General features: G+C 66.3%; 2 protein-coding genes across 3 annotated transcripts; one reads left to right on the top strand and one right to left on the bottom strand.

Annotated features, from left to right (window-relative positions):
- Positions 1–278: 278 nt before the first annotated feature.
- On the top strand, positions 279–2,431 carry AVPR2 (arginine vasopressin receptor 2). Its single transcript, XM_058290943.2, has 4 exons — positions 279–353; positions 619–697; positions 1,114–1,992; positions 2,129–2,431. Exons 2-4 carry the CDS (start codon positions 673–675, stop codon positions 2,332–2,334), a joined length of 1,110 nt encoding a protein of 369 aa, XP_058146926.1. The 5' UTR covers positions 279–353; positions 619–672; the 3' UTR covers positions 2,335–2,431.
- A 377-nt stretch (positions 2,432–2,808) lies between these two features.
- ARHGAP4 (Rho GTPase activating protein 4) lies at positions 2,809–14,789 on the bottom strand. Of its 2 annotated transcripts, XM_058290941.2 has the most exons (21): positions 14,563–14,789; positions 14,308–14,470; positions 14,138–14,200; positions 13,723–13,899; positions 12,204–12,332; positions 11,900–12,121; positions 8,182–8,283; positions 7,816–8,007; positions 7,624–7,708; positions 7,412–7,439; positions 7,115–7,217; positions 6,022–6,082; positions 5,818–5,895; positions 5,594–5,728; positions 5,396–5,501; positions 5,082–5,315; positions 4,921–4,994; positions 4,657–4,840; positions 4,343–4,420; positions 3,929–4,031; positions 2,809–3,309 (listed from the first exon to the last, which is right to left on the bottom strand). In XM_058290941.2, the coding sequence occupies exons 1-21, from the start codon at positions 14,766–14,768 to the stop codon at positions 3,082–3,084; spliced, it is 2,751 nt and encodes a 916-aa protein (XP_058146924.1). In that variant the 5' UTR covers positions 14,769–14,789; the 3' UTR covers positions 2,809–3,081. The 2 variants fall into 2 exon arrangements, with proteins under 2 accessions (XP_058146924.1, XP_058146925.1); XM_058290942.2 differs by lacking the exon at positions 4,343–4,420.
- Between the last annotated feature and the right edge of the window lie 546 nt (positions 14,790–15,335).

Here is a 15,335-nt window from a genome sequence, read left to right as displayed (position 1 = left end):
CCCTCTTTGGCCTCAGTTTCCCCACTTGTAAACTGAAGGCGCTGCACATGGCGATTTCCAAGTGGAGGCAGGAGGAGGGTGGCGGAGGGAGGCGGAGGGGTACATATGGCCCGGGATCCTCAGAGGCTGCGTGGAGGGACCGGCCGGGAGGCTGGGGGCTTGGCCAGGAGCCTACTTCCCGGTGAGCCCGGGGAGGCAGCGTGGGGGAGGGGGAGGAAGTCCCCTTCTGGGCAGGTCACTCCCAGAGGCCGGGCCGGGGCGGGGCGGGCGATGGAGAGCAGATCTGAGCGCCTGGGCCACCGTGCGCCACCGCCCCGCTGCCCAGGAGCCAGGGTCGCTGGGAGCCCGGTCAGGTAAGGGGCTGCCTGGGCACTGGGGGCGCTCGGACAGGTGGGGGGCGAAGGATGGGGCTGCCTGGGTGGCTCCTGGGCTCTGCTCGTCCAGGCGTCGGTCCCTCTCTCTGTCTCCCCCTGCTCATTCCCAGGAGGGACCCCAAGGACTCACCCTCCCAGCGCCCGCTCACACACGCGCCCCCACTCCCCACCCCACCCCCACACACAGACCCACTTGGCAGGCACCCTGGCACCCTGGTCCTCTCTAAGGGCCCGTCTCCTCTAGGTCCGGGGAGGACTCACCACCCAGATCACGGCTCAGACTCCTCTCTGCTCCACCATGCGCATGGCGCCCACCCCCTCAGGTAGGGCCTCCCCCTGCAAGGAGGCGACTGGGTCCCCAGGCCCCTGCTGGGATGAACAGGCTGGCGGTTGGGTGGGACGCGGCAGAGAGCCCCTCTCCCCGCAGGCCTCGCTCGGGTGCACTGCAGGCGAAGGACGGGGGCTCCCCCGGGGCTTCTCGGGGCTCTTGGTGGGGTGGGGGTGGGAGCCAGGCCTCTCCCCCAGGCACTGGGCAGGAGGCAACCCTTCCTCTCTGACCTCACGGGTCTGGGACACGGGGGCCAGAGCACAAATCCGCCCAAATGTGGCTGCCCGGGGGCAAACCTTCCCTGCCCGGACCTGGGAGCCAGGAAGTGAGGGGGCGGGTGGGAGGGCAGCAGGAGGTCCGCCCCCTGCCCAGTACACCCCCTGACTCGGCCCTCCCCCGCCCCCCGCCCAGCTGTGCCTGGACCCCTCTCTCGGCCTATGCCGCCCGGCAATGGCAGCCAGGAGGAGCAGCGCAACGCCCGGGACCCGCTGCTGGCCCAAGCCGAGGTGGCCCTGCTGGCCACTATCTTTGTGGCCGTGGTTCTCGGCAACGGCCTGGTGCTGGGGGCCCTGGCGCGGCGGGGCCGCCAGGGCCGCTGGGCGCCCATGCACGTCTTCATCGGCCACCTGTGCCTGGCGGACCTGGCCGTGGCCCTGTTCCAAGTGCTGCCCCAGCTGGCCTGGGATGCCACCGACCGCTTCCAGGGGCCGGACGCCCTGTGCCGGGCCGTCAAGTACCTGCAGATGGTGGGCATGTACGCCTCCTCCTACATGATCCTGGCCATGACCCTGGACCGCCACCGGGCCATCTGCCGCCCCATGCTGGCCTACCGCCACGGCCCGGGCGCTCACTGGAACCGGCCGGTGCTCGCCGCCTGGGCCTTCTCCCTCCTCCTCAGCCTGCCCCAGCTCTTCATCTTCGCCCAGCGTGACGTGGGGGACGGCAGCGGGGTGCTGGACTGCTGGGCGCGCTTTGTGGAGCCCTGGGGCCTCCGCGCCTACGTCACCTGGATCGCCCTGATGGTGTTCGTGGCCCCCGCCCTGGGCATCGCCGCCTGCCAGGTGCTCATCTTCCGGGAGATCCACGCCAGCCTGGCGCCGTCGGAGAGGGCTGGGGGGCGCCGGAGGGGGTGGCGGGCGGGCGGCCCCCGCGAGGGCGCCCGGGTGTCCGCCGCTGTGGCCAAGACGGTGCGGATGACGCTGGTGATCGTGATTGTCTACGTGGTCTGCTGGGCGCCCTTCTTCCTCGTGCAGCTGTGGGCGGCGTGGGACCCCAAGGCGCCTCAGGAAGGTGGGTGTGGCCCGGGCCACAGGGCGGGGGGCACCATGCGGGGTAGGCGCACCTGCGCGCGCGCGGGGGGCCAGCTGGCCCCCAGCGGTGACCGCCAAGCCCGGCACCCCTGACCTCGGGCCCGGCGCGCCCCCAGGGCCCCCCTTTGTGCTGCTCATGCTGCTGGCCAGCCTCAACAGCTGCACCAACCCCTGGATCTACGCCGCCTTCAGCAGCAGCGTCTCCTCCGAGCTCCGCCGCCTGCTCTGCTGCGCCCGGGCGCCCGACGGCCCCGGCCTGGGACCCCAGGACGAGTCCTGTGCCACCGCCAGCTCCTCCCTGGCCAAGGAGCCTTCCTCCTGAGGCGCCCCCGAGAGCCCGGGACCCCATCGCTGCCGGGCTGGGTAGCCCCGGGTGAGGCCCCGTGCTCTCGGCCTCACCCTCCCGGCTCTCCATCGAGACCCTCTGGCTCCAGGTTCCGAGGGCTCTGTCAGTCATGAGTCCCGCGAGGGACAAGGGCAGGGGCTACCATGCCTGCTGGGTAAGGCCAAGGGCCCTGGGGGAGCTGACGGGGGAGGGGCCTGGTGCCGGGGACCTGCCTTTCTCGACCTTGCTCACCTCCCCCTTTTCCGCCTTCTCACTCTCCCCAATAAAATTTCCAGCCTGTTCTCTCAGCCGGCGAGGAGTCTCCTTGCAGGCGGGTAACAGTGGGCGTGGGGGCAATGCTGGAGGGTCAGGGGACCGGCTGCCTAACTGGCCACCTTCGCCCAGCCACGTGGGGCCAGGCAGCCCCCGTGCCCCCCGCCCGGTTGAGACAGAGAGCGGCTCACCCCAAGATTCAACGCAGAGGCCTTTATGAATGGCTGCCACAGCCCGCCAGGCCCGTGCCCCCCTAGGGGAGCACGCCGGCCCAGGGGCAGGCCGGGAGGCAGGGTCGGGGAGCCCTGTTCCGGGATCCACCTCCTCCCCTCCACAAAGGGTCACGAGCGGGGGGGCGGGAGGGGGGCCCGGGGCTTGGTGGCCAGGGTCAGGGAGAAGCAAGGGCGCCCCCGGCAGGATGGCCAGGCTCGCCGATGGCCCCCGGGCTGCTTGCGCCCGCTCTCTCGGGGCTCAGTGCGGCTTGAGGTCTGGCCCCGGGGGTCGGGCAGCTGAGGGGGAGGCCGGGCTCCCGGGACTTCGGAAGAAGCCTTTGTGCCGGCCGTGGCGGCCGGGGGCCAGAGGCTGTGGGCTGCGGGGCCCGGGGCTGGGGGAGCTGGGGGACGCTGGCCCCAGGCCCTGGCGGCCAGCCGTCTTCCCCAAGAGCTCCTTAAACACGGAGTCCATGGTCTGCGCCACGGCCTGGCGGAGAGGGGAGAAAGGGGGCCTCCGGGTGAGGGCACAGCGCCCTCCTCCACCTGCCACCCCCTGCCCCTGCCCGGGCCCAGCTGCCCACCGCACCCCGCCCGGGGCTGCTCTCCTCCCTCCACGTTTGGGGTGGCCAACGCCTTGGCCAGGCCCTGTGGCGGGGGCACCTGGGGCTTTTTCTCTCATCCCCTGGCCCGCAGAGCTCAGAGGCCACCAGCTTCGGGGGCTCCCAGGCCCCCCACCTCAGCCCCCCCCCCCCGTGTGGGCCCACAGGGCCATCCAGCGCCCATGCGTCCCCTGTAAGCGCCACCGCCCCTCTCCAACCTCTCGCCCATCTGTCCCTTTCATCCTCCCCATCCCAGCAAGCACCTGCCGTGCCACCGCCTGTCACCTCGAAGCCTGCCCAGGCACCCCTCCGTCCGCGCCCGCCTCTTCCCAGCTCAAGTACGGACACGCAAAGCCCAAGAGTTTGGGCGCCCATGCCACAGGCCGAAGGTCTTCTGTCCCCTTCGTCCCTGCCTCTGGGCCCCCTGCCCTCACAGCCCTGCCGGCCTGCCCCTCCCTTGGGTTCAGAGAGGAGGCCGCCCCGCTGCGCTCGCCACTCCACACTCACCTTATCCACCTCCACGGGGTGTCTCTCCGGGGAGGCTGGGACCAAGCCGTGCCATCTGAGCCCAGAAGCGCCCGGGGTCTCAAGTGGGGTCCAGGGCTCTGGCCTGCAGAGCACAGAACGTGAGCCTGGCCGGGCGGTCCCAGGGAAGTCCCCGAGCTGACCTGGCCGCGGCTTCTCCGATCCCAGGCTGTGGCCCCCCTCTGGGCAGCTGGGGCTTGGGGGCAGGGTGCTCCCGGCCTGGATGGCCCCCGGGGGCCGCAAGCTCTTCCACTGTCCCTCAGCGTCTCTGAGCTTGACGATCCTGGCCCCAGGGCCCCTCCCCACAAGGCCGGGCTCAGGGTGAGGGGGGCCCCTCTGGCCACCGCGGCCCCCGCCTCTGGTGGGGCCCCCAGCCCAGCCTTCCCAGGGCCTCACCGGCCGCCGGGCTCCACCAGGAGGCCCTCTGGGCTGCCCAGCAGCTCTCCCGCCGCCTGTGCAGGGTGCTTCTCCGCCCTGGGGTGAGAAAGGGGGCGCTGCCTGGAATGGTGGCTCTCTACGTGGGGCCCCAGGGGTGCTGCATATTCTCGGGGGCCACACCCAGACCTGCTGAATCTGAAACCCCGGGGTCATGGGAAGCAGCCACCGCGGGTCTGCAAGCAGGAGAGGTGGCTCCCAGCCAGGCTCAAGTCCAGGCAGCGCGGCAAGGAGGGCTGAGCACACGGGGCCGGCGGCCGGCGGCGCTCACTCACCCGGCGGGCAGCGTGATGTACTTGTGGGGAATGAGGCCCCGCGTGCCCGCGTGCTCCCCGCGCCACCAGTCGTCCGAGGCGCGGGCATGCAGGCGCAGCACGTCCCCGCGCTGGAACGTTAGCTCCTGGGCCGTGCGGCCCGTGTAGGAGAAGCAGGCCACGGCCTCCACCACCCCGTCCAGGTCTGCGGGGGAGAAGGGGCCTTGTGGGGGGTGTGGCGGGCACCCGGGGCGGGCACTGGGGCCCTCCCTCCCGTGCCCTCACCGTCCTCCTGGGCCGGGACCCCGGCTTCCAGCTCGGGCTCGTTGTCCCCCGCCGCACTCTCCAGCTGGGCGTCCCTGCGGTCCGGAGTGGCGGAGGCGGGTGAGGGGGGGGTCCCGTTCCGCCGGGCGTGTCCTCCCGCCACCCCCCAGCCGGTACCGTACCCCAGGCAGTCGTCAGCGGGCGGCGCCATGCACTTCTCGTAGATGGGGCCGGGCAGCTGCGCGGGGGGCGGGAAGACCTGCGCGGGCTGCACGATGAGCACCTGCGCCAGCTGGTTCACGCGGCCCTGCAGGGCCACCGGGTCCTGCCCGGCGGGCACGGGCAGCAGCGTCGGCCCGAAGCACACGGCCAGGTTGTAGGGGTCCATCATGTTCTCGTCGCTGTACTGGGCCAGGCTGGGGGCGCGGGTGGGGAGGGGGGCGCTCAGGCTTCCCCGCCGCCCCAGGCCCCTCGCCCGCCCCCAGGGGCCACTTACTGGTTGAGGAAGGTGAACAGGTAGCGCAGGACGACCAGCACCGGCCCGGGCAGCCGGGCCAGGAGGCGGCTCACTTGCTCGGCCCGCTCCGGCCCGGCCTCCAGCTCTGGGCCAGCCCGGAGAGAACCGTGTGAGGGGGCCGCTGCCCCCGGGGGGGCCCCCCCTCCCACCCGCCTCCGACCGGGGCCCCGGCCTCACCTGTGGAGGCCAGCAGCTCGGCGAACAGGTCCGGGGGGAAGAGGGGCGGCTCCAGGCTCCGGAAGTAGAGCTTGAGCACCCCGGCCACCGAGTCCAGGTCATGCGCGCTGCAGCCTCCCACCAGCGGGTCCTCCCCTGCGGGGCGACACGGCGGGCCGGCAAAGCAGGAGGCTCGGAGCCCGCTCGGCCCCCACCCGCCCCCCACCCGCCCCGCCCATGCCCACCTCTCTCAAAGGCGTCCCGCATCTCTGACACCCGGAGCTGGGCGCCGGACACCCGGAAGATGCCTTCGTGCTGGAGGCCTGCAGGGAAGTGGAGGCCAGCGGCCGGTGGACTGGGATGCACGCCCCGCCCCCTCTGGGGTCCGGCCCCTGCCCCTGCACAGGGTGCTGGGTGCTGGGCGCTGGCAGGGGCTGGGCCTGGCTCACCGTGGAGGTTGATGAAGCGGATGCAGCTCTCCACCACCAGAGGTACCGGCTGGCCCGAGCTCTGTGCAGGAGGGGGTGGGCATTTACTCGCCGGGGCCTCCGCCAGCCCGGGCAGTGGCTCAGATGTGCCCTTGACAAGGCCTGAGAGCCATGGGCCCCGTGGCCCAGCCCAGTCCTCGGTGCCTGCCGTTTCTGGGGCTATTTTAAATAATGTCTTACGGGGTGTTTGCTACCTGCCGGCCGCTGCTGGGTCAAAAGGCAACAGAGGGAAGCGAACTTGGCCCAGTGGTTAGGGCGTCCGCCTACCACATGGGAGGTCTGTGGTTCAAACCCCAGGCCTCCTTGACCCGTGTGGAGCTGGCCCATGCGCAGTGCTGATGCGCGCGAGGAGTGCCCTGCCACGCAGGGGTGTCCCCCGCGTAGGGGAGCCCCACGCACAAGGAGTGCGCCCGTAAGGAGAGCCGCCCAGCGTGAAAGAGAGTGCAGCCTGCCCAGGAATGGCGCCACACACACGGAGAGCTGATGCAGCAAGATGACGCAACAAAAAGAGACACAGATTCCCAGTGCCACTGACACAAGCAGACACAGAAGAACACACAGCGAATGGATACAGAGAGCAGACAATGGGGGGGGGTGGAAGGGGAGAGAAATTTTTTAAAAAAGGCCACAGAGTCCTGCCCGTGGACCTCGCGAAACTGCCAAGGAGCATTGCGAAACTCTAATGTGTCCACTTAATCTGTAGAGTTCTCTGGAATGTTCTGTGTCTGTGATTGCATCACGGCCAATGCCAGTTGCAATGCTTCGCTTCCAATCTCTCTTTCTCCCCTCATTTCACTGTCTGGGACACCCCTCCCTGCTGAGGCCCGCTGATCTGCAGTGGGACTTGCAGGTGTCCTTGTTGTTGCTCCCCTAAACTGCTGCCTGCTGAGTCCACTGAGCCAAGGCCCACCCAGGAAGGGGCAGGGGACCAGGGCTCGGGAATGGAGGGCACGGGGTCAGGCCCGGGCCACGGAGGTGACCCAGGGCTGGAGAAAGAGACCAGAACAGGTGGGGAGGGCCCGGACTCAGCTGGAGCGCGGCGCTGAGTGGGTACCTGGATGAACTTCTCCATGTCTCCCCCAAAGAGTTTCTGGTTATACTGCGAGCTGGGCCGGGGCTGGCGGCTCCTCTGGAGCCTTCTCTGCGTGTACTGGGCCCTGCAAAGATCGGGAGCAGGCAGCTGGTACAGCTGGCCCTCCTCGGTTATTCTAGAACCCACTGGGCAAACTGGGGAGTTGAGAGCACAGGGCCATGAGCAGTGGCACCGGGTGCCGAGAGGGCCACGGGAAATGCTTGAGCCCTCAGCCCCCCGGCCGCTCGGCACAAAGCAGAGGAGGCGGCGAGGACTCACCGAGACACCTCGCAGTTCTCCTTGTCTCCTGTGAAGGAAAAACGCTGGTCGGCCTCTGGGGCTGGGAGGACGGATGAGCCCCAGAGAGAAGGCCCCGGGGATTGGATGAGCCCAGGGGGCCAGAAAGCTGGCCGGCTCGGGGCAGACAGGCACGTGGGCTGGGGAGGGGACCCCGGGGCTCGGGGGGGGGGGGTCCCTGGGCCCGGGCGCACCTCGCTGTATGGCCTCCTGCAGGCTCGTGTGCTTGGCCTGCAGCTTGGCCAGGATGCTGCGTCCACTCAAGTACTCCTGCAGCTTCTGGGGAGCCCCAGGGAGGGGCACAAGGCTTGAGTCCCGGCTCCGGACTGTCCCCCGCCCCCAGCCCCCCGGGCCTCTGCGTCCTCCCCAGCCCTGGCGCTCCCCACCGTGATGTAGAAGGTCTCCGTGTCCTGGTGCTGGCCCCGCCTGCGGCCAGGCTGCCGGGCACCCGGGTCCGAGCCGGTGGACTTGAGGGACTCGGTGGAGGGGCTGGCCTGGAAGGCGTCGAGCACCTCCCCGTCGTCCGACGCCACCAGCTCCAGCAGGGCCTGCACGGTGGCCTTGAGCGTCTTGTTCACCTGGAGAGGGGACGGCGCAAGGGTGGGAAGCGAGTGGGGGAAGGGGTGGGGGGCAAGGAAGCCCGAGTCAGAAGGGGCGGGCGGGCCCTGCCCCTGCGAAGGCGACCAGTGCTGAGAAGGCAGCGCCAGGTCCCTGTCCCGCCCCCTTCCCCGGCCCTCGCCGCCTGCCCTTACCTCCTCTGTCTCAATCGTCTGCCGGTCTAGGCGGCTCTGAATGTTCTGGGCCCTGGGCAGGATCTCGTCCCTCAGCTCCAGCTCAACCTGGAGCTCAGCCACCTGCAGAGGGGCGGCGGCTAGGGGGTGAGGGCCAGGCCCGGGGCATGGGGCTCAGGCCTGGGGGTGGGGATGGGCAGTGGGCAGCTGGCACCCCCATCTCCAGGGCGTTCCTGCTCCCTTGGCACATGATGGTTGAGTGGAACCACCGTCCCTAGATGCTTCTGTACAACGGGTCTGAAGCACGATGGCGGCGTCTATCCAAGAGAACTGGAAACACCTGTCCCCACAAAACATCGCGCGGACATGCTCACAGCAGCGCTAGCCACAAGGGCCAAAGGGTGGAAGCAAACCAAGGATCTGTCAACAGACGGATGGAGAGACAAGATGTGCTACGAGCACAGGGTGGCATCTTCTTTAGCCGTAAAAGGGAATGAAGGTAGGCTGTGAGCTGCGACCCGGAGGAACCTTGAAACACTCTGCTAAGTGAAACAAGCCAGCCACGGGAGGGCCGTTCCTGGCGGACTCCACTTCGATGAGGTGTCCGGAAGCAGCGAAACCAGAGAGACAGAAAGGAGATTAGTGGTTGCTTTGGGCTGGGTGGATTGGGGAGTCCTCCTGGCGAAAACAAACAGTTTCACCAACATCAGACAAGGACAGGCTCTGACAGAGATAGGGCAAGACATCTGAGCATGGCCAAGAACAAGAACTGCGGCCAAGCCACAAGAATGACCAAATGCCCCCTCTCCCGGCCACCAGGAGCGAGTGCCGCTCCTTTACCAATGACAGCGTTCACCTCGCTTCATTCCTCTCGCCTTCTAGAACGACCCCTGCTGCCTGGCAGCGCCCAAGCCAGAGCCAAGCTCCACTTCCTGGACCCCCTCCCCCAAACCACCTAACACAAGCCCAGATCCTCTACGCGGTCCCTAACACCCTCTTGCGAAGAGGCCCCAGGGCGCCCCCTGGTGTGTGTCCAGTGAGCAATAAACTCCAGTTGTTCCAAGGCTGGAGTGTCCCTGGTTGACTTTGGTTGGGGGACACTGAAGTCGAAACAGGGGGCTTAAAGGAAAGCCAGCATCCCAGAGAGGGAGCCCCCAGCCCTCCCACCCCACTCCGCTCCCCAAGCATTGACATCCAGGATCCCAGCAGAAGGTTGGGAAGAATTCTCTCTGGGGAAACGGGCCAGTCCGAGAGGAAAGACCTACAGCGGCCAGCATTTGGGGGTCCCTCTAACAAAAGTGCTGCGTCTCTGCCCACTTGCCCTGCAGGGATGCCCACTGCGGACAAGCTCTGCTCCTACACACCCGACACCCAATCCTCTTCCTCATATGATCTGACAGCCAAGAATCACCAGGCGTTTGAGCAAAGCTCTCAGATGAAAGACAGACGCCAGAGCACGCTTTCAAAAACTGTAAGGAAACAGAGAGCAGAGAAAAAGTCAAGAAAACAAAAAATTAACACTTCCGAAAGATTTAAAACGATACAGCATCCGTGAAACAAGAACAAGAGGTTATTTTAAAATAGGAATTCAGAGAACAGAACAGAACTCTTTGAAATAACATTTTCCACCATTTGAGAAGGTACAGAGGGGACTGGGTGTCGCTCCGTGGTTGAGCGCCTGCTTCCCATGTACGAGGTCCTGGGTTCAGTCCTGGCACCTCTTAACAACAAAAAAGGTATGGAGATGGGAACTAGGAAGTAGAAAAGATAGGAAAATGAGAGAACCAACCCATGAGGTCCAACATCCAAATAACAAGAATTCCTGCAAGGGAGAAACAAGAAAATCAAGAGGAGGAAATGATCAAGGGCAAATCTCCCCCAGACCTCCGGACCTAACTTTCCAGGCTGACAAAGCCCGCTGGGTTGCCTGACACCATGAGGTTTGGAAAAGGATCCCCAAGGCACGTCTTCAAAAAATTCCGCAAGGGAGAAAGAGACTCAGAGCTTCCCAAGAGATAAATTACAGGGCACACAGAAAGGTCCAGAAGTCAGAACGGCATCGAGCTTCTCACCAACAATAGTAACGGGCCTGAGCACAACCGAGCAATGCCTTATGGCATTCCAAGGGAAAATGCTTTTCGGCCTTGAATTCTATGGCCAGCAAAAACTACCAACCAATTGCAAAGCCAGAAGCCAAACGTTTTCAGGCATGCAAGGTCAGGAAACTATTGGAGTAAGTGTCCACTCCAACAAGGGTGTAAACCAGGAAAGAGGAAGCCATCAGGTCCAGGAAGCAGGGGCTGTCCTGCCAGAGAGACCAGCACTGATTTCTCGGGGTGCTGGTGAGGAGAAGCACCTAGACACCATCTGGGTGAAAGGCCTAGAAGCCAAGCGGACCAGACTGGAGGACTCCGGGGGCGGGGGGAGGGCCCGGAGGAGAAGACGGAATTCACCGCTCACCTGGTGTGGCCGGGAGGACTATTCTAGTACTGCCCAAGAGAGTGACAGGGACGTGGAGGGCCAGGGGGCCTTTCTCAGGGGACGCAGTGACTAATCCCAGAAAAATCTTGACAATTGTCTCAGGAAGGAAAAGTCATCATAACCCACTCCAGGGCTTGGCTGGTAACAGCATTTGCTGTCATCAGGACTTGAACGTTTGATGGGAATGTAGCCCCAGACTCTGAGCTAATTGACTTGGAAGTGGGTGTGGATGGCCGTGCGACAGAGCTGGCTCCCAGTCTTCCACGGGAGGAAGCCAGCAGAGCATTTCTAAGACGGAAAAAGAAATGGCAGCCTTCTTGCGTTATTCGAACATACGCAGGGGAATACCAGAAGCGGCAGCGACAAGAGTCGCAAGTGGTTATTTCTGGGGAGTGGGGACTTTCGGAAGCAGGAAGGCATGAGCGAGAGAGCCGGGTGCTGGGCGTCCTCATAAGCCAGGGATAACACTCGGCTTTTTAAACTGTGTGCGTGTTTTGAAACGATCGCTTTGCTCAAAATGCAAATGAGGTAAATACAAGTCCAGTGCCAGCTCGAACGGCGCGCCATGCCATGCCAGTCCCGAGTGGTGAACGGGCAGAGGCAGAAACAACTCAGGGGACAGGTCCACAGGTGCCTAATGATAGCTCCTGGGTTCAGTGGTTTACTTCCCACCAAATTTTTATTATGAAAATTCAAAAACATGCACAAGAGTCAAAAGAGCAGTACAGAGAAGCGGATTTGGCCCAATGGCTAGGGCGTCCGTCTACCACATGGGAGGTCCGCGGTTCAAACGCCGGGCCTCCTTGACCCGTGTGGAGCTGGCCCATGCGCAGTGCTGATGCGCGCAAGGAGTGCCCTGCCATGCAGGGGTGTCCCCGCATAGGGGAGCCCCATGTGCAAGGAGTGCACCCCGTAAGGAGAGCCGCTCAGTGCGAAAGAAAGTGCAGCCTGCCCAGGAATGGCGCCGCACACACGGAGAGCTGACACAGCAAGATGACGCAACAAAAAGACAGACACAGATTGCCGGTGCCACTGACAAGAATAGAAGTGGACACAGAACACACTGCGAATGGACACAGAGAGCAGACAAGGGGGCGGGGGAAGGGAAGAGAAAGAAATTAAATCTTTAAAAAAAAACAAAAGAGCAGTACAGGTACACTCCCACGCCCACCCCCCCACCGGGGTCAAGGCCCTGGAGATGTTGCCCCCTTTGCCATTCCGGGGGCACAAGGAAGGAGCAGGGGGCGGCGGCCCTCACCTCGTCCCCATCATGGGGCTGGTAGTCGAAACGCTGCGGGGGGCAGAAGGCAGCCGCGTGCAGCTCCAGCACCTTGGCCTTGTCCCCTGGAGGGTCGAGGGCCTCCACCGCCTCCTCCAGGCTGCCCAGGCCCTGCATCTGGGACGCCTGCGTGCGGCTCTCGGCCGCCGCGTAGCTCCGGAGCACCTGGCCCACAGCCAAGTGGAAGCCGGTGTCACAGCACTAGGGGAGGAAGGGAGGCGGTGGCTCGGAGGGGGGCCCCGGTGCGGGGCGCCTCGCCCCCCTCACCGCACCCAGGGCTCACGTCCATGAGGTCCAAGACGTCCCGCAGGTAGTAGTTGCTGACGGCGGCGTTGACGCTGGCCAGGCTGAGCAGGTACTCGTTCCGCGCCTTCGTGCACTTGAGTTTGTGCTCCAGGAATTTGGCCTGGCGCTGCCCGAGACGACACAGTCGTGCCAGGGTCACCCACTCACACCCACCCTCTCCCGTCTTGACCTTCTGTGTTGCGTGCCGCTGCGCGCACACACACATGCACGCTCGCACGTGCACGCGGGCATACTCGTGCTCTGTCTCCTCACCTCCGTAGACAGCTACACCCCAATGCCCCACGGACCCCTCCCCCTCCCCGGGGCCCCTCCCCCACTTTCCCCTGCCGCAGGGGCGCTCAGCCGCGCCCCCAGGAGCCAGCCTGACCCGTCAGTTCTTCACCCACCACCTCTGGCCCACCTGCAAGTTCCCGCCCTCCCCACCGTCCCTCCTAAGCTGGATGGGCTTGTCTCCTGCCTTGGCAGGCCCTCGTCATTCCTCATTGGAGGGGCAGAAATGACTAGAACATTCTAGTAGGGAGGCAGACACAGACCTACCGAGCTGTCAGATCAGGAAAAGCGGCACACCTGCAGCCTGGAAGTGGGAGCCAGGAGCTGGGGGGGCCTGGGGGAAACTTGCCCAGGGGACGACATGAGCCCATCATTTTCCAGGTGGAAGGGGGCAGAAGGGGATGGAAGGAGACGGAAGTGCACGGAAGGGCCATCCCAGGCAAGGAAGCAGCAGCACAAAAGGGACAGAGGGGGAGAGAGCCTCAAGTCTCTGGGGTGACCTGAGCACCAGGCCGAGGGGGAAGGAGTGGCCCGAGGGGAGGGGACAGAGCGCTAAGGGCTAAATAACAAAGCCCCCTGGCCCGGGGCTGGAAGGTGGGCTGCCGCAGGGCAGTGGTGGAAGACAGCTAAGCACCCATTCGCCCTGGGGACCCTGAGTGACGTGCAACTCCCTTCTCCGCTCCCAGTCTCCTGCCAGCGACCCCAGCCCCTTCCTGGACTGGTACCCGAGCCAGGCATGTCTGCCACCCTCACCAGCCTCGTTCTTCCCTCGGGGGCTGCCCCAGGAGTGCACGCTCCTTGCCTGCTACCCGATCACCCATCCGGAAGTGTCTCCCCTTCGGAACCCTCACGGCTTTGCCAGAGGCAGGGGTGGCTGGGTGGGAAGGTCCCTTAGCCTGGAAGCTGACGGGACCAGGCTCCGTGGCGCCAAAGTCACCGAAGCCCCCTGCGCCGCAGCAGCCTCACGTGGGCCGCGGAGGCCGGGGGGCGCCTGTCCGCACCCGTTCTGGGCCCAGGGACTGTTTGTTCTTTCTCCCTCGTCTCTCCAGGCCCAGCAGCCTGAGGACAGCGTCCTGCCGCCAGCACCCCTGGGCTGGGAACCAGGGGGGCCACCAGGCCAGGCCCTCCCGTTGCAGGGGGAGCACGCAGGCGGCTCTCCCCCAGCCCTGCCTCCCCCACAGTGGGCCCGCTCTGCCAGGACCCAGCGCCTCGGGAGACAGGCCCACCTTCTCCACCAGCCGCCCGCCCTTCTTGATGGAGCCCTTGCGCAGGGGCCCTGCGTCGGGGGCGGCGGCGGCGGGAGCGCTCCGGCCCGCCCGCTTCTCCTCCTGCCTCTCGGCTTCCCGGAGCTTGGTCTCAGCGTTCACGCTCTCCGTGCGGTACACCTGGTAGGTCTTCCTGGCCTGCAGGGAGGCCCCGGGCCAGGCAGCCCTGCTGAAGGCCACGGCCACGGCCAGCCCCTCCCCTCTCCTCCCGGCCTGCCGACACCAGAGAACTGGGCCCACCCACAGGCCCGAGCCCCATTGCCCAGGGCAGGGTGCCGCGGCCCAGGGAGGGCCCCCCCCCCCCCCAAACCTTGGCTTCCCCGGCACCAGGCACCGATTCTCCCGGGCGCAGCTACCCCCCCCACCCGGCCCTCACCGTCTGGAGCTCCGACACCACCACCAGCAGTTCCTCCTGCAGCTGTTGTTCCAGATCCTTGCTCTGGGGCGGCGGGGGGTGGGGGGTGGTAGGGGCGATCACGGCACTGCCGCGCCACCACGGTACCAGGACGCCCCGCCACTCCTTGGCCACTAGGCCCCGGGCCTCACCTTCCTGACTAGCCGCCCCACGTCCTCTGCAATGTGGCTCAGGCGCTGGGCCAGGGGCCCAGCCAGCACCTCGCTGAGGACGGCGCTCTCCCGGCTCTGCTGCCGCGTCTGCTGCAGCAACACGGCCCAGCAGTGCAGGGGTGACAGGAGGGACGGCTCCTTCCTAGGGGGCAGAGGGCCACTCAGACCGGGGGGGCCCAGCTTCCTCACAGCACGGGGAGTGGGGGGGGGGGTGCCAGGCGGCCAGTGTGTTACCGGAAGCTTTGGTGCTCCCGGCTGCCGCCCCCGAGGCGGCCCCCTCGGCTGGAGAAGCGTTCGGCCAGCTTCTCCAGGCCCCGGGAGTACTCCTGCTCCACCTCGGCGCGGCGCCGCATGAACTCGGCCAGCTCCTGCAGCAGCTCCCGCCGGATGTCGCCCTGCAGCTCCAGGCAGCGCAGCTGCTCGCTCAGCTGCCAGCGCATCTCTGCGTGGGGAAGCGCACCTCAGTCCTCCTGGCCGCCACGGGTGGCCCAGGGTGGCACGGGCCGGGAGAGGCGCTGTGCGGCGCAGAGACACGCAGACTCCGGGCTCCTGCCTCGACTGCGGACCCCTTTGTGCCCAGAGCCAGGGGCTGGGAGGAAAGGGGCTCAGGCCACCAGGGAGAGGGGCAGCTGCGTCGAGGCTAAGGGGAGCTGGGAAGGCCCAAGTGCTTGGAGGGTGCCCCAGGGAGAGCGAAGGGCCAGTGTGCCGGGCACGGGGCAATCTGGAGCGTCACGGCAGCCCCTTCCGGGCTGTCACCATCGCCCGCGCCAGGCGCCTTTCACTTTGGTTTCCCGTCAGTCCTTGGTTCCTGGAAAGCCCCCAAATTGCTTCCCCCTGCCACTTCCTTCCCCGCAGGCACCAGGCACCCGGGCAGGGCAGCGCCCCCCCACCAGCAGATACCCAGGGTGCTCACCGGCCGACCTGCGGGGAAACTCAAGGCCTTGCCCAGGGGGAGGGCCGTCCCGAGGCGCCCGTTGGCGCAGACAGCTGATGGGGCTGGTAAGCGC

Source organism: Dasypus novemcinctus, chromosome X (genome assembly GCF_030445035.2).
Source record: "Dasypus novemcinctus isolate mDasNov1 chromosome X, mDasNov1.1.hap2, whole genome shotgun sequence".
In the NCBI taxonomy this organism is placed as follows: Eukaryota; Metazoa; Chordata; class Mammalia; order Cingulata; family Dasypodidae; genus Dasypus; species Dasypus novemcinctus.
Note: the sequence above shows the minus strand (reverse complement) of the source record. Positions and strands in the feature narration are given on the sequence as shown.

Excerpts from the sequence above, each read along its gene's own strand:
- ARHGAP4 (XM_058290941.2), bottom strand. The coding sequence starts at position 14,768 with ATGCGCTGGCAGCTGAGCGAGCAGCTGCGCTGCCTGGAGCTGCAGGGC. Across the intron at positions 12,122-12,203 it reads ACGTCTTGGACCTCATGGAC|TGCTGTGACACCGGCTTCCA; the intron begins GTGAGCCCTGGG and ends TTCCTCCCCTAG. Across the intron at positions 7,440-7,623 it reads GCAGGAGGCCATACAGCGAG|GAGACAAGGAGAACTGCGAG; the intron begins GTGCGCCCGGGC and ends TTTCCTTCACAG.
- AVPR2 (XM_058290943.2), top strand. The coding sequence starts at position 673 with ATGCGCATGGCGCCCACCCCCTCAG. Across the intron at positions 698-1,113 it reads CATGGCGCCCACCCCCTCAG|CTGTGCCTGGACCCCTCTCT; the intron begins GTAGGGCCTCCC and ends CCCCCCGCCCAG. Across the intron at positions 1,993-2,128 it reads CCCCAAGGCGCCTCAGGAAG|GGCCCCCCTTTGTGCTGCTC; the intron begins GTGGGTGTGGCC and ends GCGCGCCCCCAG.